The sequence below is a fragment of the Mastigoproctus giganteus genome, chromosome 13 (assembly GCF_048544385.1).
Source record: "Mastigoproctus giganteus isolate SK-2022 chromosome 13, ASM4854438v1, whole genome shotgun sequence".
Taxonomy (NCBI): Eukaryota; Metazoa; Arthropoda; class Arachnida; order Uropygi; family Thelyphonidae; genus Mastigoproctus; species Mastigoproctus giganteus.
In genome coordinates, this window is record NC_143587.1 from 39,328,680 (window position 1) to 39,350,961 (window position 22,282).

At 37.3% G+C, this 22,282-nt stretch overlaps 1 protein-coding gene across 2 annotated transcripts in view; it reads right to left on the reverse strand.

Annotated features, from left to right (window-relative positions):
* Positions 1-22,282, reverse strand: part of Ndae1 (Na[+]-driven anion exchanger 1) — a 490,785-nt gene that overhangs the window by 83,927 nt on the left and 384,576 nt on the right. For both annotated transcript variants that reach the window (XM_090387778.1, XM_090387777.1), the window contains exons 18-20: positions 21,088-21,266; positions 18,126-18,198; positions 643-711 (exon numbers count right to left, since the gene is read on the reverse strand). In XM_090387778.1, the coding sequence (XP_090243904.1) occupies positions 643-711; positions 18,126-18,198; positions 21,088-21,266 (321 nt within the window). The remainder of the gene's footprint in view (positions 1-642; positions 712-18,125; positions 18,199-21,087; positions 21,267-22,282) is intronic.

The following is a 22,282-nucleotide window of genomic DNA, read 5'->3' on the forward strand; positions in this document are numbered from 1 at the left end:
TTCAGCAAAATGCAAGGTCTTAACACCTGGGGAACAGCAACCCCAAAATAACTTATACATTTGGTGAAGTTGAACTAAAGTCAGTAATGGAGGAACAGGACTTGGGAGTTACGATACGGTCAGACATGAAGTTGTCCGAGAATTGTGGACAGGTTGCAATGTTGCATGATGTCCTATCGATGATTTATCGAACATTTGCTAGTAGAGACAAGGATGTCATAATCACATAAAGGTGATTTTATAACCTTTATGTGATTAGATTATAAACTATTTTTTTTTTTAAATTAGTACCGAAAAACCGGTATTTTTGTATCGATACCGGTATTTAAATGCCGGGAAAAAACTACCGGTATCCCGGTATTGTAAGCCTTAATACCATTCCTTGGCATCTGACCTACTGCTTCGTGTAGTCTGTTAGAAGCTATATAAAGCAGCAAGTTACACTGTGTTTGACAGAGCAGTTGATACCTTGGACACTCAACATATGCTTCAATTCAAAGGACAGCAATCAAAAATCTTAATACCAATACTCTTAATATCTGAAGTTTGGTGAAAAAAATAACAATTTAGTTTAATCTGATTTTGAATAATCCTATTTTTCACAAACATCACAACAGGCTGTACTTGCAAATTTCATCTTACCTGTGATCCTTTTAAGGATGAGACCCCCATATAGAGGAACACACCATACAACACAGGCATTGGGATGAACTATTTATAAGAAACAATATAAAAGCTATACACATTTGATTTAAATGCTACTTAAAAATGAAGCAATTTAGTTAATTTATTCTCAAGTTAAACAACCTTAATGTTTTTGACAATAAAATATTCTTCTGTCCCTATCCTAAAACCAACTGGTCTACCTACAAAAAGAAATTCAACAGAAAATAATAATAATAATCATTCAAAAACTTATACCTAAAAACATTTAGGTAATCTCCCTCTAGTTACACAAGTATTTGTATAATACTTGTATTACTAGTATTATAAATACTAGTCCAGTTGACAGAACTGTAAATGAATCTCTTGCAAAACTACTAAACTATTTTAAGTTTAAAACAATTAAGGACCTGACAAACTACTTTGAGCATACAGAGATTTTGTGGAGAGAGGAGAGCATCATTATTATTATTTCTTGGCATGTAATATTCAACTCATTATCAATTTTTCAAAAATCTATACCTAAAAATATTTATATAATCTCTCTCTGGTTACACAAGTATTTATAAAATACTTGTATTACTAGTATTATAAATATTAGTCCAGTTAATGCAATTGTAAATGAATCTTTTGCAAAACTACTAAAATGTTTTAAGTTTAAAACAATTAAGAATGTAACAAACTACTTTGGGCATAGAGAGATTTTGTGGAGAGGGGAGAGCATGCCTTTTTTTATTATTATTATTATTTATTTCTTGGCATGTAATATTCAACATTTTTTTTTTGTTAATACGATGTACACATTTGTGAATCCCTTGCAAGTAGGGAATTTTGACTGTACTTTGGAACTACATTTCACACATACACTTTTGACATTTAAAATGTATGTGATTTGTGTGAAGCAAGTTCATGTTGCACAATTTAAGTATCCTGCTTTTACATTATGGGTGGTGTAGGTACAAAACAAACGGAATGAGTAGATTATTAGTGGGGACAATGTTTCCATATCATCTGATCAATATGTTTTACTGCCTTAACTCTTTGGCTTTTTAATTCTTAGCAGATCCCCCTCTTCTGGGATATAGAATAACTCCCTTTTGCACATAGAATTACTACAGTAGGTATTTCATCTTTACTTGCAGTCTATAGTAGTTATTCGAATACTTGGAACATGATATTTCCAAGAGCAAGAGAATGCTTTTAAGTGTAACTACTTTACTGATTTATGGTCCTACCAGCCCTTCCAAACCCTCTTTAAATAAAAAAAATGTGATATTTTTCAAACTACGCTGCTTCTGTTGAATGGAAGTTCAGGAAAGGTGGGGTTAATTGGTAAGCAAGTGTCTGTCCACAGCTTTATTATTGAATCGGCCTCAAAAGCTCTTTATAGCAACCCTCTTTTTAATGTCCCAACACATTATAACATCCTATGTGGTTGGACTTGGCCAATTTCTCATTAACGTAATGCTAATTTATATTCAGTATAACGACCTTGAAAATAAAAAGGATTTCTCTATAATGACCATAAATTTCAACCTCTTAATCTGAATCTTCACTTTCTTATTATAATATTCACATTTAAAAATGACAGAACACTTCAAATATATTGAGTAATTGCAGCTGACAGTGAGAAATCATTTTTTAAGTTTTCCCATGCTCTATTCTTGCAGTGTGGTAATCAAATGAACATCAGCTAGAAGTTATTAGTTACAGTGTACGTTTATTGGTATGGCTCCAAGAAAGCGAATAGCTTTGCCAATTGCAATTTTTCAAGATGTAGATAATGGTGTGTATTCTAAGACAGAGATCGCTAAACAGTTCCACGTTCCTAAGAGTACTCTGTTCACTATTCTGAAAGATAGAAAAAAGATTGAGAGTTTAGAGAAATCTGCTGCACCTGGTAGGATTCCAGCATAAAAGGCGAAGTATCCAGATCTTGAAAAGGTACTTTTGGAACGGCTAATAATGTTGCTTGCAGAAAACATTCAGGTAGATGGTAATCTTTTAAAAGCTAAGGCTGAATCATTTGCACATCAAATGGATACTGAAGAATTTAAAAGTTCAGATGGATGGTTCCAGAAATTTAAGACTTGTCATGGCCTGTCTTTCAAAAAAGTGTGGCAAAAATGTAGCCATGGATACTGATGTTACAAACAAGTGGAAGAAAATCATTTAAGAAAAAACTACCGAATAATGCTATTAAACAAAATTGTGCTGTCTTGAAAGCAAAAATCAATGTGAAATCAACATCATGCAGGCAACGTATTTATGTGTTTCAGCATGGGATGAAGTTGATGAAAAAGTGATTGCCACTTGCTTCAAACATGCTGGATTTAACGCCTTAAATGATCATGTTTTGTATGCTTCTTCCACTATTAATTCTGAAGAACAGTACAATAATAGAGCAGAAATATCTGCGCATGTGCATCATCACCTAAACTTACAGGAAAACTTAAGTTTCAAAGATTATGCAGACATTAAATGTTTCAGGACATGCACAAATGAAGAGGAACTCATTGCAGATGTAATGGAATCCTCTGAAATTTGTAGATGAAGATGAGGAACCTATTATGGTTGAACAAGAAGTTTCAGTGAAAGATGCTCATCAAGCATTAGAACTCTTATGTCGATTTTTTCAAGCTAACTGCAAAAGTGAAATAACTGCTATCGTGCACCTTCATAATTCTCTTTTAAAACATGCTGTATCATTGAAACAGTGTGTTTTGACAGATTATTTTAAAGTACGAACCAATTCTCTTGTTAGGTCTCGATAGGTATGTAGCCTATGTAGTGAAATTTACAATTTAATTATTACATTACTAAAATTATTGCATTAGTAGAAATTTAGTAGAATTACATTACATTTTCAAGCTTTTACTTGTTTTGTTGCTGATTTTATGAACAATCAATATAACATCCTTCTGATATAATGACCATTTTTCTCATTCTCATTCCCATTAATGACTCATTCCCATTCCCATTAATGACCATTCATCTCAGGTGTCTCAAAAATATTGGAACAAATGTTTAGGGGATGTAGGTAACATCTAAAGAATGTGAATCGCATAGGAACACATAACCAGAAACATCACGGGAAAGTAGAAGCAGAGGCACAAGAAGCAGAAATGACACAAAACAGTAATTAGTGGCAAACATTTATTTGACATAATATTAACAATGGAGTACGAGATGCAATGCATGTGTGACACCGACGCAGCATGGATTGGCAGACACGATCGAACACACCTGGAGTTTCTTTGACAGTAGCAACAGTGCAGATGAGTCTCGCCACGAGATCCATTTCCGTCTCCACAGGCGATTCATACACGATAGATTTGAGGGTCCCCCCACAGAAATAAATCAAGGCTCGATAAATCAGGTGAGTGTGGGGGGCAGGCAACGGGTCCACCATGGCCAATCCATCAATGCCCAAAACACCTGTTCAAATGGTCAAGAACACACCTTCCATAATGGGCAGGCGCCCCGTCATGTTGTGTCTCACATTTGCTGGAACATCGTCAAGTAACCCTGGTAGAACTTGTTCAAGAAAGATCTGATATTTAGTGGAGTTCGTGCGGGATGGTAACAGGTATGGGCTGACTAAGCACTCACCGACCATACCTGCCCACACATGAGCATTGTGCTGATTGAATAAGCCCCCCGAGTGAAATAAGCCTCATCCGTGAACAAAACATAGGCTGGAAAATTCAAGTCTTGAACACTTTCTTGGAGATACCACTGCGCAAAAGCCACACATGAAGGATGATGTTGGGGGAGCAGTAAATGAACCCTTTGGAGATGAAAGGGGCATAAGGATTCGCCGTGCTAGACACGCTGTACACTGCAACGAGACTCTCCTAAGGCAGAGGCAACGGCACGTGTGCTGGTAGTAGGATTATTCTGGACGGCATTTAACATACTTTCTTCCATGGTGAGAGTTCGTGTTGAATGTGGTCTGCCCACATTACTGTTACCTCTAATGACTCATAATCGCACAAATTTTGATGCACACGCGCAAACAAACGGTGGTCCGGTACATGTCTGTCTGGGAAGCATTCTCCATAAATTCGTTGAGCATCTCGTCCATTGCCCTCTGCTAATCCATACACTAGGTGCACGTCTGCCAGCTCATAGTTCGTATATCGATGCATGCTCTTCGTGCAGCGACTACTGCTTGAATGAGTAAACCAGAAATTTTCCCTCTTGCGAACTGATGGACAGCGCCATGTACTGAGTTACGGTGACGTTTCCGGTTATGGGTTCCTATGCGATTCACATTCCTTTAGATGTTACCTACCTCCCCTAATTGTTTGTACCAATATTTTTGAGACACCCTGTCTACACAAGCCTCAGATGAAGTCTCATCTGTCCCAGTTATCAGGCCTACTGCATGGAGGCAAGAGCAGTACTATTTCAGTAACCGGAGCATAAGATTAAAGTTAGATGGTTGGTTTGGGGGCACGGGGACACATTTGTTATTACAGTAAACTCTCATTATAGCACTCGTCCACTTTTAATGCTCTTTTCTTCTGGTCCCATGGTCAATCTTATAAACTGCAGTGCATTTTTTTAACTTCTATAGGGCTCCCATTTAAAATGCTTTCCCATTTACATTGCTTTTTTTAATATCCCAAGAAGGATTAACCTGTCTCATTCAGGTGATGTTTACCTTTATCTTTAGTTTGAAGCAAGAAAGGCCACTCTTTTCAAATTCAGTATCTAGCCATTCACTGTTGCATCTGTACACTCTTCTCACGTTTTTTTTTTTTTACTTTTGTGTGGTGTCTTCTGGGTGTTCTTTTGTGGTGTTTCCTAGATGGGTCTGTTTGTGGTGTTGTGTGCGCGCGCGCGCATTCAGCATAGCATCAATAAATTTCTTTAATGAAGATAGTATTATTATTAATACAGCAAACTTTTCGAATTCCAGCTTCACTGAGGATTGAGAGGTGTCAGATTTAAAAATTTTCCAGATTTTAGAAATGCATACATATGAAATATATAGTGTTGAGCAGTTGGGAGAAGACATGTCTCAAAGAATATTACGCAATAACAACTGAACTTACATCTCTAAACATTTATAATTCCCATATGCAGTACTTTACATTTGTCAATGTTAAACTTCAGTTGCCACTTCTCAGAACATCTGCTCAATTTTTCTAGTTCCTGTTGCACAGCAGCAGCATACTGTCATTAACAACCTTGCCAACCTTCGTATCGTCTGCAAACTTGGACATTAAGCCTGATATGTCATCATCAATATCATTAATGAATACAGAAAAAAAAAAAAAAAGTCCATAAAGTCCATAAAGAGAAGTGTCCATTGATTACCACACTGTCTTCTCCCACTCAACCATCCCTTTATCCATAGCAGCAATTTACCTCCAATGCCACACTGCTCCAATTTGTGCAGCAGTCTTCTATGTGCAACAGTATCAAAAGCCTTTCTAAGATCCAAATATATGATAGTGTTATTCTTTGCATCCAGTTTCTTTGTGACTACATCATAGTATCCAATCAAATTGGTCAGACAAGACTTCCCCTTAACAAATCCATGCTGTCCGAGCTATAACTGAAGTCTTGTCTAGATGATCCTGCAATGTTTCTTTGACCAGTGCCTCCATTAATTTCCCTGGAACAGAAGTTAAACTAACAGGTCTGTAATTACCTGTCTCCCCCATTGATCCTCCTTTGTGGATTAGGGTCACATTTGCATATTTCCAACCTATGGGTAGCTCCCGAGTCCAAGGAAGCTCTCACAATTATGGCTAAGGGTTTGCTTACTTCCTTTGCTGCCTCCTTTAATATAACTAGAGAGATTCCATCCACCCCACGTGCCTTTCTTATGTTTATCTTCAACAATTTCTCCTCCACTTTACTCTAAGTTATTACAAGATCATCTAGCTTACTGCCAGAGTTTAATACACCTCTGGCATTCCCCTCCTTGAATAACTCCTTGCGTGTGAATGTAGATGCAAAATATTCATTTAGTTTGTTAGCTACCTGAGCAGGATCATCAACAGTTGAACCATTGATATCAAGCGGACCAATCTGATTCATCCCCTTCCCTCTAGAGTTTACATAAGTAAATAACTCTTTGCATCCTTTGCAAAAGATTTCTTGTAATCTGCCTTTGTCTGCCTAAACTCCTTTGTGACTTGGTTACAGACCAGCTTATATCTATCATAGGCTTGTGTCACTTGTTAATTTATATGTATCCCATGCATTTTTCTTCTACATGTCTAATTAGTTCATCTGATACCCATTTAGCCCTAAATCTTGAACAATATTTCTTAGTTAGTATGAAAAGCCTAGTAGCTTCCAAGATTATTTCTTTGAATGCTTCCCATTTTGAATTTGCTGTTGGTAACATCATTAGTTGGTCCCAGCGTAGAGAATTTAAATACTGTCTCAGACAGTGCCTTTACAAAAGCAAAAACCCTTCCCTTTACCCCTGATGGTAGTTATCTCTTTGAGTAAATCCCAATTCAGCACACTGTGATCACTGCCACCTAGTGTTCCTTTATCTGCAGATTCTTAATGCATGAAGAATCATTACTGATAATCAGATCAAGAGTATTAATTCCTCTAGTTGCCTCCTGAACATGCTGCTGTACAAAACAATCATCCAATAAATCTACACAAGCCTTGCTAGTTTGTGAGTAACCAACCCATAAATTCCATTTAAATCTCTTGGAAATTAAAATCCCCCATTATGAGACACTGATTTACTGTCCCACTATTTCTCTGCACAATTGCTCATTATACGCATCAGATTCATTAGGCCTATAACACACGCCTACTCTCATTTTTCCTTTCCCAGTGCTTGTGTCACACCAAACAGACTCAATATTGCATTGTCCACAAACATCAACTGGATGTACTTCCTTAGAATTTGTGTGTTTCTTAACTAACAACATAATCCCTCCTCCCTTCCTGTCCTGTCTATCCTTTCTGTACACATTGTACTCCCCCAACTCCAATTCTGCACTGTTTACGTCTGTGTGACACCATGTCTCTGATATCCCAACAATATCTGCCTTTGATGTCTTGACTAGCACTTAAAGCTCATTAAATTTATTAACTATACTCCTAGTATTGGTGTACATGCAAGTATACATGCACCTGTTTCTACTTTAGTTACCCTAACACAGCCCATGTATTTACTTGTTCCACTATGACTCCCAGCAGTCCTGGAAATCCCCATTTCCTTGCTTTCCAGGCTGTTGCTCAATTGCATTTCAATAGAAGCAGTGCAAGAATCACTTTCACCTCTGTTAATCTATTAGTCTGTGTATTTGTCCAAGCCAGCAGTTTTCCGACCCACCTAACTCTGCTTCGATAGCATCAGCAAATATTCTTGCACCCTTTCTATTTAAGTGCACAGGTGAAGGCAGATTATGAGAAATCCTTGGCAAAAGATGCAAAGGAAAACAGCAAAGAGTTCTTTACTTATGTAAACTCTAGAAGGAAGGGGATGAATCATTGGTCCACTTGATATTGATGGTTCGACTTATGATCCTCAGGTAGATGACAAATTGAATGAGTATTTCACATCTATATTCGCACATGAGAAGATATTCAGGGAGGGAAATGCCAGAAGTTTATCAAACTCTGGCAGATTGTTATCATTGTATTTGGGATTTTTGGCACAAGGGCCTCTTGGGCTATATTGTGCCTGTTCGTGGTTTGCTTGTCACTATGATCACAGTCTACTATACAGATTTATGTGTTTCAAATAATTAAACAGTTCTTCAAAATTTGCTTCATTGCCAAGAATACGTAATAAGGTTAACTGTTCCTGTAAGTTGGATAGGGAGCTAAAACTTAATTTTCTGATTGTTGAATGTTGGGGACATTCAATGAGTGTTTGTTTTATTGTTAGCTGTGACTGACAAAAGAAACACAGAGAATGGTTCTCTCCCACAAGCAGATACAGGCGAGTTGGATTCGAATGACTGATGCTGAGCCTTGCCAGAATCACTTCTTGTCGCCTGCTTCTCCTGAAACAAGATGTCCACAGTTGTGGCTCTTTTTTTTTTTTTTTTTTTTTTTTATGTGCAGCAGTTTATTTTTGATTTGAGTTTTCCAAAGTGAGATCGCCGTTTCCTGTATGTTGTTTTAATGATGAATTTGTAGTTTGTATAGGGCAATTTTATTTGACTGGATGATCCAGAGTCGTGATGTTTACAGCGTCATCCAAATGTTTATTACCTGGGTCCCTCCTTGTGATTGGCTGTTTAATACTAAAAATAACTTAGATCAGATCTCTTTAAGAATGAGGTGAGAAGGAGAAAAGGTAAATTGCATGGCAGTGATTGCATTTAAGGAGTCTGTATATATCAAAGATTGATTGATATGGTAGTTGTTTATATTATCTAGAGCCAGTTTTATTGCAAATAATTCTGCAGTATATCTATACTGTAGAATTATTATTATCTATACTGCAGAATTACTGCATTCAACAGAAAGAGACATAGCTACCGAGAAGGTGGATGAAATGGCTGCAGCACCTACAGCTGTATCTGTTTTGGAGCCATCAGTGTGGATATGTACTTTTTCTGAGTTTTTCAAGGAATGCGATTTATGGAGCTGTTGAAAGTTTGTATTAGCTAGGGAGGTTTCCCCATCATAAAAAGAAATGGTCACAGAGAGGTATGAATTCAGTCCAGTGAGATTCAGGAGTAGCAAGGTCTTAGAAAAACATTCTGAAAAATTAATGTTCCAACTGATCACAAGCTCTTGCAGTCAAAGCCCTGCAAGGCGATTTTCATTAGGTTTATTGTGATATAGCATGGTGTATTAAGGGTGAAACAAGTACACCAGCTAGGGTGTGATGGAATACTTTTAACCTTTAGTGCATAGTTACACAATAAGGATTTTCTCCTTAGATGCAGTGGGGGTTCATTTGCCTCAATATACAGGCTGTGGACCAGAGATGTTTTGAAGGCTCCCACGGCTATCCTAAGGGCACTATGTTGAATGGTGTTCAGGCATAACAGAGAGCTTTTCCTAGAGGAGTCATAGGTAGGTGATCCATAATCCAAGCATGACTGAATTAAGGATCTGTAGAGATGTAAGAGGGAGCTTCTGACGACACCCCAGGACATAGCGGAGACGGCTCTTAGGATGTTCGGTTTTTTAGACAAGTAGTTACAGGGTAGATATATGGAAGCAAAGTTAAGTTTATTATCAAAGAACAACCCCAACAAACAAAAATTATTGGTGACAGGAATCAGACAATTGTTTAAAAATATTTCTGGATCCAGATGTAGTTTGTATTTTTTGCAAAAATGAATGCAGTGGATTTTTTTTTCTGCTGGAGAATAACCATTCTGTAGTGTACATGATTCTATTTTAGCTATAGAAATTTGAAGTTTTCTTTCAATGGTGTTCATAGTTTGGGATTTACAAGAGATAATGAGGTCATCAGCAAACATGTATGATTCTATTGTATTTGGTACTTCTCGTGTCATGTTTGTAATTCTTACTGAAAATAATGTTGGACTGAGAATGGAACCCTGCAGTACACCCTCCTCTTGCTCAAATGATTTGGATAAATTGTTCATATATGAAACTTTCTGTTGTGTAGAAAGTTTGCATTGCCAGAACAATTTGAGTCACTGAAAAAAGATGGATGCTTGCCCTTGAGAATAATGTAACTGGGAGCTTGCCAGGGACTCAAGCTCAGTATTATTGAGGATACCTTAAAGGTTCAGGGAAATCTTTAAGGTATCCTCAATAATTATATTACCCTTGCCCCCCCCCCTTGGTGGGGGGGACAAGGGTAATATAATTTTTTTTTTTTTTTTTTTTTTTTGGTAGTTGTTGGCGCATCGGCTTCTGTGGCCATAATGCACCTACCAAGGTTTTTGCAGTACTTTGATCCAAGCCAGAGGCGGGATTTGAACCCACGACCTTTGGGTTGCTAGGCAGGCACTTTACCCACCTGGCTAGCCCAGTCAGCGGTAAATACGCATTTATCTGATAGTATTGGTGAAATTAATTCTTGCACATACCCCAAGAGTATTTGTTTGTTACTGCAACAGAACATAGTAGCAAGGTGTTCTGAGGGCAAAAACGTTTCAAATGAGCGGGTAGCAAATGCCAGGGAATAGAGCTTAAATAACTTTAAGGGGTGTGTCAGGGTAGTTAACTATATAAGAACACCAAATCTTAATTGTTTATACAGTAATTTCAGAAGTGTCGTTAATAAAATGAGTGAATTCGATTCTGTTTAGGACAAGTAACACTGACATAATAGGGCTTACAGAAACGTGGTGCCACCTGGAGATAAGGGATGATGAGTTTCAGTACAGTATGTGTAATGTATTTAGAAAGGACAGGGAAGATACAAGGGGTGATGGGGCCATGCTTCTTATCAAAAGTAGTGTGAGCGCGATGAAAGCATTCCCGGATTCAGATGTTTCGTATGCTAGTATAGAATCTGTATGGTGTGAAATAGTTGGAAGCAAAGGTATAATGAGAGTGGGAGTAATCTACAGGCCAGGTGATTGTGAAGATTATGATGAGAGCCTCTACATGCAAATGGAATGGGCAAGTGAGCATGAATGTCTTATTATGGGTGATTTCAATTTGCCTCTAATTGATTGGAGCAAATGGGAAGGAAACTTCACATGGCGGACAAAATTTTTAAATCAACTAGATGATTGTTATTTTTAACAACATGGCAGGGAAAGTACTAAGGAAAAGAATACTCTAGACCTCATCATCACCCATGAACCAGATGACATAATAGGGCTGACAGTATAGAAACCAGTAGCAGGAAGTGATCATGGAGTTCTACGGTGGATGATGAAGAGAGAGAGGTAGCAGTAGTTCAAGGCAAAGGAATGGGTTATAATTTCAGGAAAGAAAATTATAATGCCTTAAGGCGCTCCATGGCCTCTATTAACTGGGTAGATATCTCACAGAGAGCGAATACAATCAAATTATGGTAGAAGTTTTGAATGCTTATATACCATTAAAAAAAAATACTCCATGAGGAGGATTCCAAGTTGGATGAATAATGAAGTTGCCAAATTACTTGAGCAGAAAAAGATGGCATGGAAAAGTTACAAAGCAATAAAAAGTACTGAAGCCTATAACAGCTACAAATTTATCTGTAATAATGCCACTGAAGAGGTTAGGCTGGCAAAGGCAGATTATGGTAAATTGCTGGTAAAGGGGGGGGGGATAAGGAATTCTTCACATATATAAATGCAAAGAAGAGAAGGACAAACCAGATTGGATCCTTATGTAATGGACGTGGGATAGTATTAGATACCCCAGCTGAAGTTGTAGATGATCTCAACACTTACTTTGCATCGATATTTACAGAAGAAAAACCCTTTCATGTCAATGAGAAATTCTTGGAGTGAAGTTGAAATTTCACATGTTTATTTAATGAAAAAACCTTCGAGCCTACAGGCCAGTAAGGCTCCTGGGCTTGATAGCATTTACCCTATAATCTTAAGGGAGGCGGCAAGTGAGTGCGTTGAACCTAATCATGACAGCATCACCGGATGTGGGAGTGATTCCATTGGATTGGAAAAGTGCCAATGTATCTCCAATACATAAGGGTGGTTCTAAGAGCGAAGTGGGAAATTACCGGCCGGTTAGTCTAACTTCAGTAGTAGAGAAAATCATGGAGACTATGATCAAGGATGAAATTCAGGATCACTTAGATAGAAATGGAATTCTGAAGGATACTCAGCATGGTTTTGTAAAGGGAAAATCATGTTTAACTAATCTGGTTAGCTATTTTGACAGGGTCACTCAAGAGCTGGACTTAGAGAAACTCGACGTTGTTTATTTGGATTTCAGCAAAGCATTTGACTCAGTCCCACATGAGCGATTACTTTATAAGCTGGAACAGGTTGGAATCACAGGGAAAATCCTTAGATGGACAGCAAAGTGGCTTCAGAGCAGGAGGCAAAGGGTTGTGTTAAATGGTTATTCCTCAGATTGGCTTGATGTAAGAAGTGAGGTTCCCCAAGGTTCAGTATTAGGACCATTGTTGTTTTTGATTTTCATAAATGACATTGATGAAGGGATAGAGGGCATGATGTCTAAATTTGCAGATGATGTAAAGATCAGAATGACCCAGATAGACTTCAGAGATGGTCAGAAAAATGGCAGCTATGCTTTAATGTAGCAAAGTGTAAGGTATTACACCTGGGGAACAGTAATCACAAAATAGCTTATACAACACTTGGCTTTTTTTTTTTTTTTTTTTTAGGAGCATTAGCAACTAAGGCCATATATAAAACACTTGACAGAGTTGAACTAAAGCAGGTAGTGGAGGAAAGGGACTTGGGTACTACGATATGGTCAGATATGAAGTTCTCACAGCATTGTAGACTGGTTGCAAGGAGAATCCATAGTGTCCTATAGATGATTTATCAAACAATTGCTAGTAGAGATAAGGACATCATAATCCCATTATATAAGGCTATTGTTAGACCACACTTGGACTACTGCATTCAAGTGTGGAGATCGCACCTAAAGAAAGACACTGTTCTTCTTGAAGGGGTCCAAAGACAGGTAACTCGCCTGGTGACATCGGCAAAAGGGCGTCCATATGAGGAAAGATTTCGAATATGTGGGTTGCAGAACTTGGAAACTAGGCACTTTAGAGGAAACTTGATTGAGGTGCTTATGGCTCTGAGAGGCATAAGAAAAATGAATAAGGATGAAATTTTCATGGTTATAAATGATTCTGGAACTAAGAGCCATAATTTCAAGTTACGAGGGGAGTTGTTTAGACTGGATTGCAGCGAGTTATAAATTTTCTTCTTATTTTATTTTATGTATTTTTTGTTATTTTATTTTATTATTATTTTTTTTTTTGGCTGGTGCAGCATAAGCCATAGGCTTCCTTGCATCATGTGGCCATTACTAATACTAAGTTTTGTATAAATTGGGGTAACTGACCTCTCAAGCTGAAAGAGTGAAGATCTTGAAGTACATCATATCGCCAGGTGGTATCGAAGGCTTTCTCAATATCGAGATTAATCGTGACTAGATGTTCTTTACTTATGAAGGCATTACAGATGTTTGCGTTTGCATCACATCTATCATGGACCGGTTCTTTTGATCCATACTGGCTACTGTTTAGTAAGTTGTTTGTTGCCAGGAACCATGTTAGCTGTCTGTGAACCATTTTTTTCAGGACTTTTGTCTAAACAACTAGTCAGTGAAATCGGCCTGTAGTTATGCAGAAAGATATGATCTTTTCTGGCTTCAGGAAGACTAGAACAATTGAGTGACGCCAGAAGAGTAGGTATTTCCTAAGAAAATTCGGTTGTAATATTTTAACGATGTTCTTTTTGCTATGTTGTCAAGTTGTTTTAACATTATATAGTAGATCCCATCTGGACTAGCAGCACTACTGGGTGTTTTATTGAACTCCCCTAGAAATTCTGTTAATGTGAATGGCTGGTTGTATGGGTGTCAAACTATCGTAGAAAAATTAATCTTATGCTGTTTTGCAGATTCTTTAATTTGTTGAAAGTTGAGTTATAGTTGGATATTTCTGATATTCTGGCGAATGATTTCGATAAGGCATTTGCTATTTCTCCCGGTGATGCCAACTCTTTCCCCGCCCAATTTAGTACTGTAGCTGGGGACTGAACATATTTGCCATTGAGCATTTGTATTTGCCTCCAGATGATTCTGCTATCTGTATCCTTATTTATACTTGAGGAAAAGCTAATCCAGGAAACTTTCTTTACTTTTCTTCTTATTTGGCGGAACTTGGCTTTCAGTCTTTTGAAGTTAATTAGGTTACTAGTTGTGGGAAATTTACGAAATAAATTCCAAGCTCTATTTTTTTTCCTGTTTGGCATGCATACAATCTTGATTCCACTGGTAGTTGCTGTGTTTCTGTTTCCCCAGTAAATATTTTGGCATTGCAGTGGTAGCAGCTTGTAATATTTGATTAGTAATATGTTCTATGACATTGTCTATGGGCTGGGATTGGATTATTTTATCATCTAACTGAACATGAGAGGCATATTCACTCCAGTATGCCCTACCAAATTTTCAAATAGAGTGATGTGGTGAAGGGGAGTTTGCCTTTTTTTGGAGCTTGCAGAGAATCGGCAGGTGATCACTGTTCAGTGGGTTTCAAGAACAGACCACTCCATAATAATGTATATGGAGGGAATACAGATCGAGAGATCTATTGCACTCATGGATCCTGTTGAAAAATGAATATAGGTTGGCTCACCAGTGTTCAAAAGGGCAAGTTGATAAGCATCAAGAAAGGATTCTAATAGCTTACCTCTTGTCAATTGTTGATATCCCTGCAGCAAATGATGTGCATTGAAGTCTGGGCTGCCAGAGCACATCATGAAGTTTTGTTAATGATATATAGGACTTTTGCTAACAGAGATGAGGAAGTGATTATCCCTTTGTATAAGGCAATGGTCAGGCCACATCTTGAGTAATGTGTACAGGCCTGGAGGCCTTATTTCAGGAAGGATGTAGAGTTGCTAGAACGAGTACAGAGAAGGGCAACAAGATTGGCAAGAGGAACAAAGTGGTGCGCTTATGAAGAAAGGCTTAAGTTCTGCAAGTTGCAGCATCTGGAGACACTAGACACCTGTGAGGTGATCTGATCGAGGTGTATAAGGCCTTAAATGGTTCAAGCAAGCTCAATGCTGATGGGATACTTCTGCTTGCTCAGATTAAGAACCTGAGGGGGCATAGATTCAAATTGAGGAAAGACAGCTGTAGAATAGATGTGTGGAAATTTGCCATTAGCCAGCAGGTACTTGACTGATGGAACAAACTTCCATGTGTCGTTGTGGAAGTTGACAGCTTAAATAAATTCAAGGCAGAACTAGATAAACTTTTGGAGCAAATGGATGGGTGAAATGGGAAGGTTTTTTTTTTTTTTTTTTAATTTTGGCTGATGCTGTATAAGCTTGCATTCTTGCATCATATGCCCTACTAATGCTAACATCAGTGAATGTGCTTCAGATTAAAAATACTTTTGCATTGGAGGATAAAAAAGTATTCTTCTTGAAGAATTATTATGTCAAGTATGTCTAATTTTATTGATGTACTTGGGAAAAATCAATTTCTTGCACATAATTACAGATGCCTCTAGGTTTCACTTTTGCTACCACTAGAACTATGGCAGTGAGAAAAATAGCATGTGGCAAAAGGTACACCACTCACTAGGCCATCTCTTGAGCATCAGTAAGGAAGCCACCATTTATAGAAATGATTTACCACAGATTTTATAACAAACACATTTTTACAGCTGTACCTGAACTGGGCATTTTATATCACCACTTTGCTCTCACCTGACATTATGTTCTGCAAATTCTGCAAAATCTGGTCACAGCTTATGCAAGCATTGTATGAGGAGAGGGGGGTGTGTGTGTGTGTGATCTTACTGACCAACTGCACAACTGTAATTTGCAAGAGCAGCTTAAGTTACAAATTTTAATAAATAGGAGATAACACTAAAAGTGAAAAATTCAAGGCTTTATACACCTCAATCAGATCACCTCGCTGGTGCCTAGTCTCCAGACACTGTAATTTGCAAAACTTAAGCCTTTCTTCGTAAGAGCGTCTCATTAGTTCATCCACTTAGGCCTAAACCTTGAACAATATTTCTTAGTTGGTATGTAAAGCCTAGTAGTTTCCAAGATAAGTTCTTTGAATGCTTCCCATTTTGAATTTGCTGTTGGTAACATCATCAGTTGGTCCCACTGTATAGAATTTAAATACTGTCTCAGTTCATCGTAGTTGCCTTTAAGAAAGCAATAACCCTTCCCTTTACCCCTAATGGTAGTTACCTCTTTGAGTAAATCCCACTTCAGGACACTGTGATCACTGCCACCTGGTGGTTCATTTACCTGCAGATTCTTAATGCATGAAGAATCACTACTGATAATCAAATCAAGAGTATTACTTCCTCTAGTTGCCTCCCGAACATGCTGATGTAGAAAACAATCATCCAATAAATCCACAAAACGCCTTGCTAGTGTGTGAGTGACCAGCCGCCCAAATTCCATTCAATATCTTGGGAAATTAAAATACCCCATTATAAGACTCTCTGATTTACTGGCCCACTCTATTTCCCTGTACAATTTCTTATTATACTCATCAGAGTCATTAAGTCTATAGCACACTCCTACTCTCAATTTTGATCTCCTAATGCTTATGTCACACCAAACTGACTCGACACTGCACTGTCCAGCAATGTCGACTGGCTTCACTTCCTTGGATTTTATGTATTTCTTAACTAATAGCATAACCCTTCCTATCCTGTCTATCCCTTCTGTAGACATTGTACTCCCCAAATTCCAGTTCTGCATTCCTTATATCTGTGTGACACCACGTCTCTGAAATCCCCACAATATCTGCCTTTGATGTTTTGAGCAATACCTCAAATTCATCAAATTTATTTACTAAACTCCTAGCATTGGTGTACACGCAAGTATACATGTACCTGTTCTTTTTCTTAGCTACCCTAACACAACCCATGTGTTTACTTGTATCACAGTGACTCCCAGCAGTCTCTGAAATACCCTGCATCTTGTTTTCCAGGCTGCGGCTCATTCCAATAGAAGCGGTGCGAGAATCACTTTCACCTCTGCCACTGGCTACTGTTAATCTATTAGTCCTTGTATCCCCCCAATCTAGCAGTTTTCCGACCCATCTAACACTGCCTCGATAGCATCAGCAAACATTCTTGCACCCTTTCTATTTAAGTGTATCCCATCCCTGTAGAAGCAGTCTCTCCTGTTAACAAGTACAGACCAGGCTGAAAAAAATTCTACCCCCTTGAGCCTTGCACAATCTTTCCAGGGCCGAATTAATCGACAGGGCTCTCATCATATACTCCATCCTATCATGTCTGGGCAGAATTGCAGACACTTCCAAATTCAACCCTAATTCACGGCTTTTTTTCAACAGTGACCTGTACTTGTTAAGTAATTCCGCTGGTCTCCTACTCTTAATATCATTAGTGCCAACGTGTACAACTATATCACCTTTTGTGCCCTTAAAAGATGATATCCGCACAAGGTCATCAACCTTTGCCCCTGGCAGACATACCCTGGTCCTGTTCCACCTATCCTTCTTACAAAGCATGTTTCCCAAGCAATAATTTATTAAAGTTGCAGAGTTATAGTTCACTAAGGTTTTCAAATTATATATTAATCAATACTTCATAAGTAGCGAAATACGAAAAACAACTCCAAAGGAGAGGGATCCCCTCACTTATAGTGCTATTTTGGGTTAATCTCCTCAAATGCACAATAACAGGAGTTTATTTTATTTACTTAAATTGCTTTTGTATTTTATATTTTTTGCAAAAAAGTATGAACTCAATAAATATGCACAGGCTGACTAGTAATCGCTATTATTAGTTTTTTTGGGGGGTATTGTATATACCTACATATATAGACGAAAAAAAAAAAAAACGTCAGAGACCCACTTACTTGTAATGCTGCAGTGAAGAAAACAGACATCCCAACCAAACCAAAGATGAACAGCTGAGTCACTCGTTGCTCCCTTAAAAAACAGCAAATTAATTTATTTTTAAAAATATCCTATTGTATAACAGTGAGTACAATAAATAATTTTTATTTTGTTAAAAGATTCTCAGTAAAACTGCTTATTCATCTCACCCCAGAGACATTCGCTGGGGTGAGGAGAAATGGGGGGGGGACAAAAACCCACTACTAATAAATACAAAATACCCCCTAAAAGTATGTAGACACCCTTTGTTTTCACAGTTCAACACTGGATCATCCCAGATAAACAAGTTACTCATACCACATCTAAGGAAGATGTATGAGCGACATAAGTTAGTTCTTGTGGCACATAGAGTCAAGTTAACTGATTTAAAGAGGGGTGTTATTGTCAGATGTTGCACTGCCAGCTTGTTGATTCATGCAACAGTTATTAATAGCCTACCCCATCCAAAGGTGACTGTCAGTGATTATAAGTGTGGTGGTACCACCACAATCTGAGATTTTTTTTAGATTTATTTAACTCATTTTTGTGTGAATGAGCCTACCTCCAAATGGAAGGCTGCCCTTTTGAAAATTTTAATGAAAAGTCCTGAAAGACTTCTAAATTACCCCAGGATCATATCATCCCATTGCTCTCCTGCTATTATGGCAAAAATACACGAATGGTTGAGTATCAAATGATTAATGATCAGATATAATGAAAATAACTTCTCCTCAGAGAAGCAGCATGGCTTTAAAAAAGAGAGAACTCTACTAATGCCAGGTTTTACATCCAGTGAATGCATATGCAGGGTGATATGTGCTTTGTTTGTTGGTTTTAAAAGTGCCTTTGATGTTTTATGGTGGGGAGGCATCCTAAGTTGTATAAGAGCAGCAGGATGCTCTAATAATTTGTATTCTATATTTAAGAATTATTTTTCACAAAGAAAAGCATATGTTTGAATCAAATACCGAAGAATATAGAAAAATATTACACGCTGTTGTTCACAGGGTTTGGTGCTTGGTCCCTTTTGGATGAGTTCTTGCATATGGATTTAGAATGGACCATGTCCATCAGATTGTACTGATAATGCTGATGGACATGGTCATTTTAGTAAAGAGATTTCTGATGAAAAATGGCATTGCACCGATCAACCACCCACTCTACTCTCCTGATATGGCACAAGTAGACTTCTTCCTCTTTCCCAAGGTTAAAACTGTCCTCAAAGAAAACGGATTTCAGGATGTTGAGGATATAAAGAAAAATGTAACCACGGAACTGAACGGTATCTCTTTGGATGCCTTCATAGACTTTTTCCAGAAACTTTTAGAATGGTTCAATAAGTGCCTTCAATCAGGTCAACCATTCACCCTACTCTCATGATACAGCACCAGCAGACATTTCTTTCCCAAGGTGAAAACTGCCCTCAAAGGAAACAGATTTCAGGATGTTGAGGATATAGATAAAAATGGGACCAAAAAGATACTGAGCAGTATCTCTTTGGATGCCTTCACTGACTATTTTCAGAAACTTTAGAATGGTGCAATAAGTGGCAATATCAGGTTATAATCATGTTCAATCAGGTTATAAAAATAAAACCATTTTTGAGTCCCTTTCACTTTGTATTCTTTTTATTGCACCAATCTGGATACTTTATTTCATACCTTGTATATACACTTGTGGCTTCTGTGATTACTGCTTTAAAAAGGTATTCCGTAATTCTAATATGGAATATTAAAATTATGTTCATAGATATTTTTCTGATCATGTCCAGCCCATACTTTCAGAGATTCCAACAAAAAGTTTGTGATAATAACATGCAGTTATTATCACACTGTCGCTTTGTGCATAGTTGTTATTTTTACAGTAAAACTTAATAAGCAAACACATTAATATCAAGAGATATTCACAAGGTATCCAATAATGCTTTTTTTTTTGTGACTTTAGAAACTAATTTGCATAATTCTCTTCTGCATAATATTAAAATAGCCCTCCATCAAATATTTAATTTCTCTGGCGAAAGATTTGTACTACAGGAATACCACAATAGAGTCAGATTAATTTTAATTGTTCAACCATATAAGTAAGTGCAAATGCATCACATCTATATACAGAAAATTGACTAAAGTTATTAAAGTGGCATTGTTTTATTACATCTCATATTGTGAATACCTTCACAAGGAGTTGCTTACTTGGTTATACTTCAAATAAGCAATGCTTTCCAGTAGAGAAGACTACTGTTACTTATTTTCAGTGGAAACCACAACACAGATGGCCATTTTAGTGCAATTTGGCCCAACATCTGCAGGTTGGGTAGGTACCTTGATGGTATAACAGCTAACAAACCAGTTCTGAAAAGAATTCCACAATATGAGAGATGCTAAATGGTGTTTAGTAGTTTAATACTTAATAAAAACAAATTTTATTAAGTATTAAACTACTAAACACCATTTGGCATCTCTCATGTTGTAGAATTATTTTCACAACTCGGTTGTTGCCTGTAATACCATCGCACCCACCAATGAAGGGCCAAATAGTCTTGAAATGACTATCTTGGTGGTGGTATCTACTGAGAATAAATAACAATAGTCTTCTTTCTATTAGGGAAGCATTACTTATTCAAAGTATAATTGAATAGGCAACTTGTCATGAAGGTATTCACAATGTGAGATGTAATGAACTGATGCCACTATAATAACTTCGGTTAATTTACTGTATATAGACATGATGCACTAATTTATATGTCTGCAAATTTTCCTGTAGTCTGAGGCTTTAGCCATGAATTTTAAGTTTTTAACTGTTCCGTTATCTATAAAATTCCCAACTTTCTAGCTAGCCTTAGAACCTGTTATAATACATGCCTAAAGTTTCATGTTTTTATAAATTGTGTTAAAAGCAAATGTAAAACAAGAGAAACTTCAGTTTTTTTTTTTTTTTTTAATTTACCTGACACCCAAGAACTGGGGCTTTTCTCCTGGTGCTGAACATTCTGATTCCATTCTAAGTGAGTTAACATGAGTCATTGCTAATACTGTGGCTGCTACAAACCAAGGTAGACCCAGAAAGGAACAAATAGCTATCAACAATGCAAGTACAAATAGGTCCAGATGGTAGCCACAGCCTTTCTGTAAGTTAATACATATATTACATTAATTATTTACAGGCAACTAAATAATGAAATATATTAAAAAATAAATAAATAAATAATAATAATAATAATAATAATAAAAATAAATAAATAAATTTTTGTATTAAAATATGTCATATGCCTATTACCTAAATAGAGAAATATTACTGCATACTGAACATCTAAAAAGGGAGCTCTTAACCTGGTCCATGGGTTCCTCCCTAGGGGTCAATAAATAGGCTTCAGGGCATCTGTGAACGAAGTGCAAAAAATGATTTTTCTTCATTTTCCTTCCTGTTACTTTGAGAATTGTCGTCATAAAAAAATTCTTTTTTATGCCAAATTATGTTAAAGTGCCACTTCCATGCCACCATACTTGTTAACCCCAAAAATTGTGGTGGCATTGGGATACTACTATACACAATCAGTGTAACATACAACAACCATCAATGTCATGTCATGTTGTCACATCAACAATAGTCCCCCACTCAGAGGAATTAAATAAAACATATCCTGCCATTATGATTATGGACATTTGCTTTGTTTACACCAGATCACAATAAATTTTAAAGTAAAAATGTACTGTTTGAGTGTTCATTGTAATTTTTTCATTCCAGAAATTATAATATTGTACACTGAAAGGACAGAATACATGGGATACTCTCGCTAGTGGATGAACCCACCGCTTGGTGTGTATACAGGTACTGCATCATTGCACTCACGTAGATGGTAATTTGATGTCAGTATGGATAACCGTCATGAGTTAACCAATTTTGAAAGAGGGATGATAGTGGGTTCCCGACACATGGGTCACTATTGCGGAGGTCATACAGAAATTGAACTATCCTTGTTCAACAGTAGCAAGAGTGTATCGGGAATATGCCATTTCCAGAATAACATCTCATCGTGGACAGTGCTGTAGGTGGAGAAATGTGGTGGATGAAGTGGGCTGTCGGTCTTGCATTGTTTCAATCAACCAAGAGTGACAGTGGCACAAATAACCGCCAACTTCAA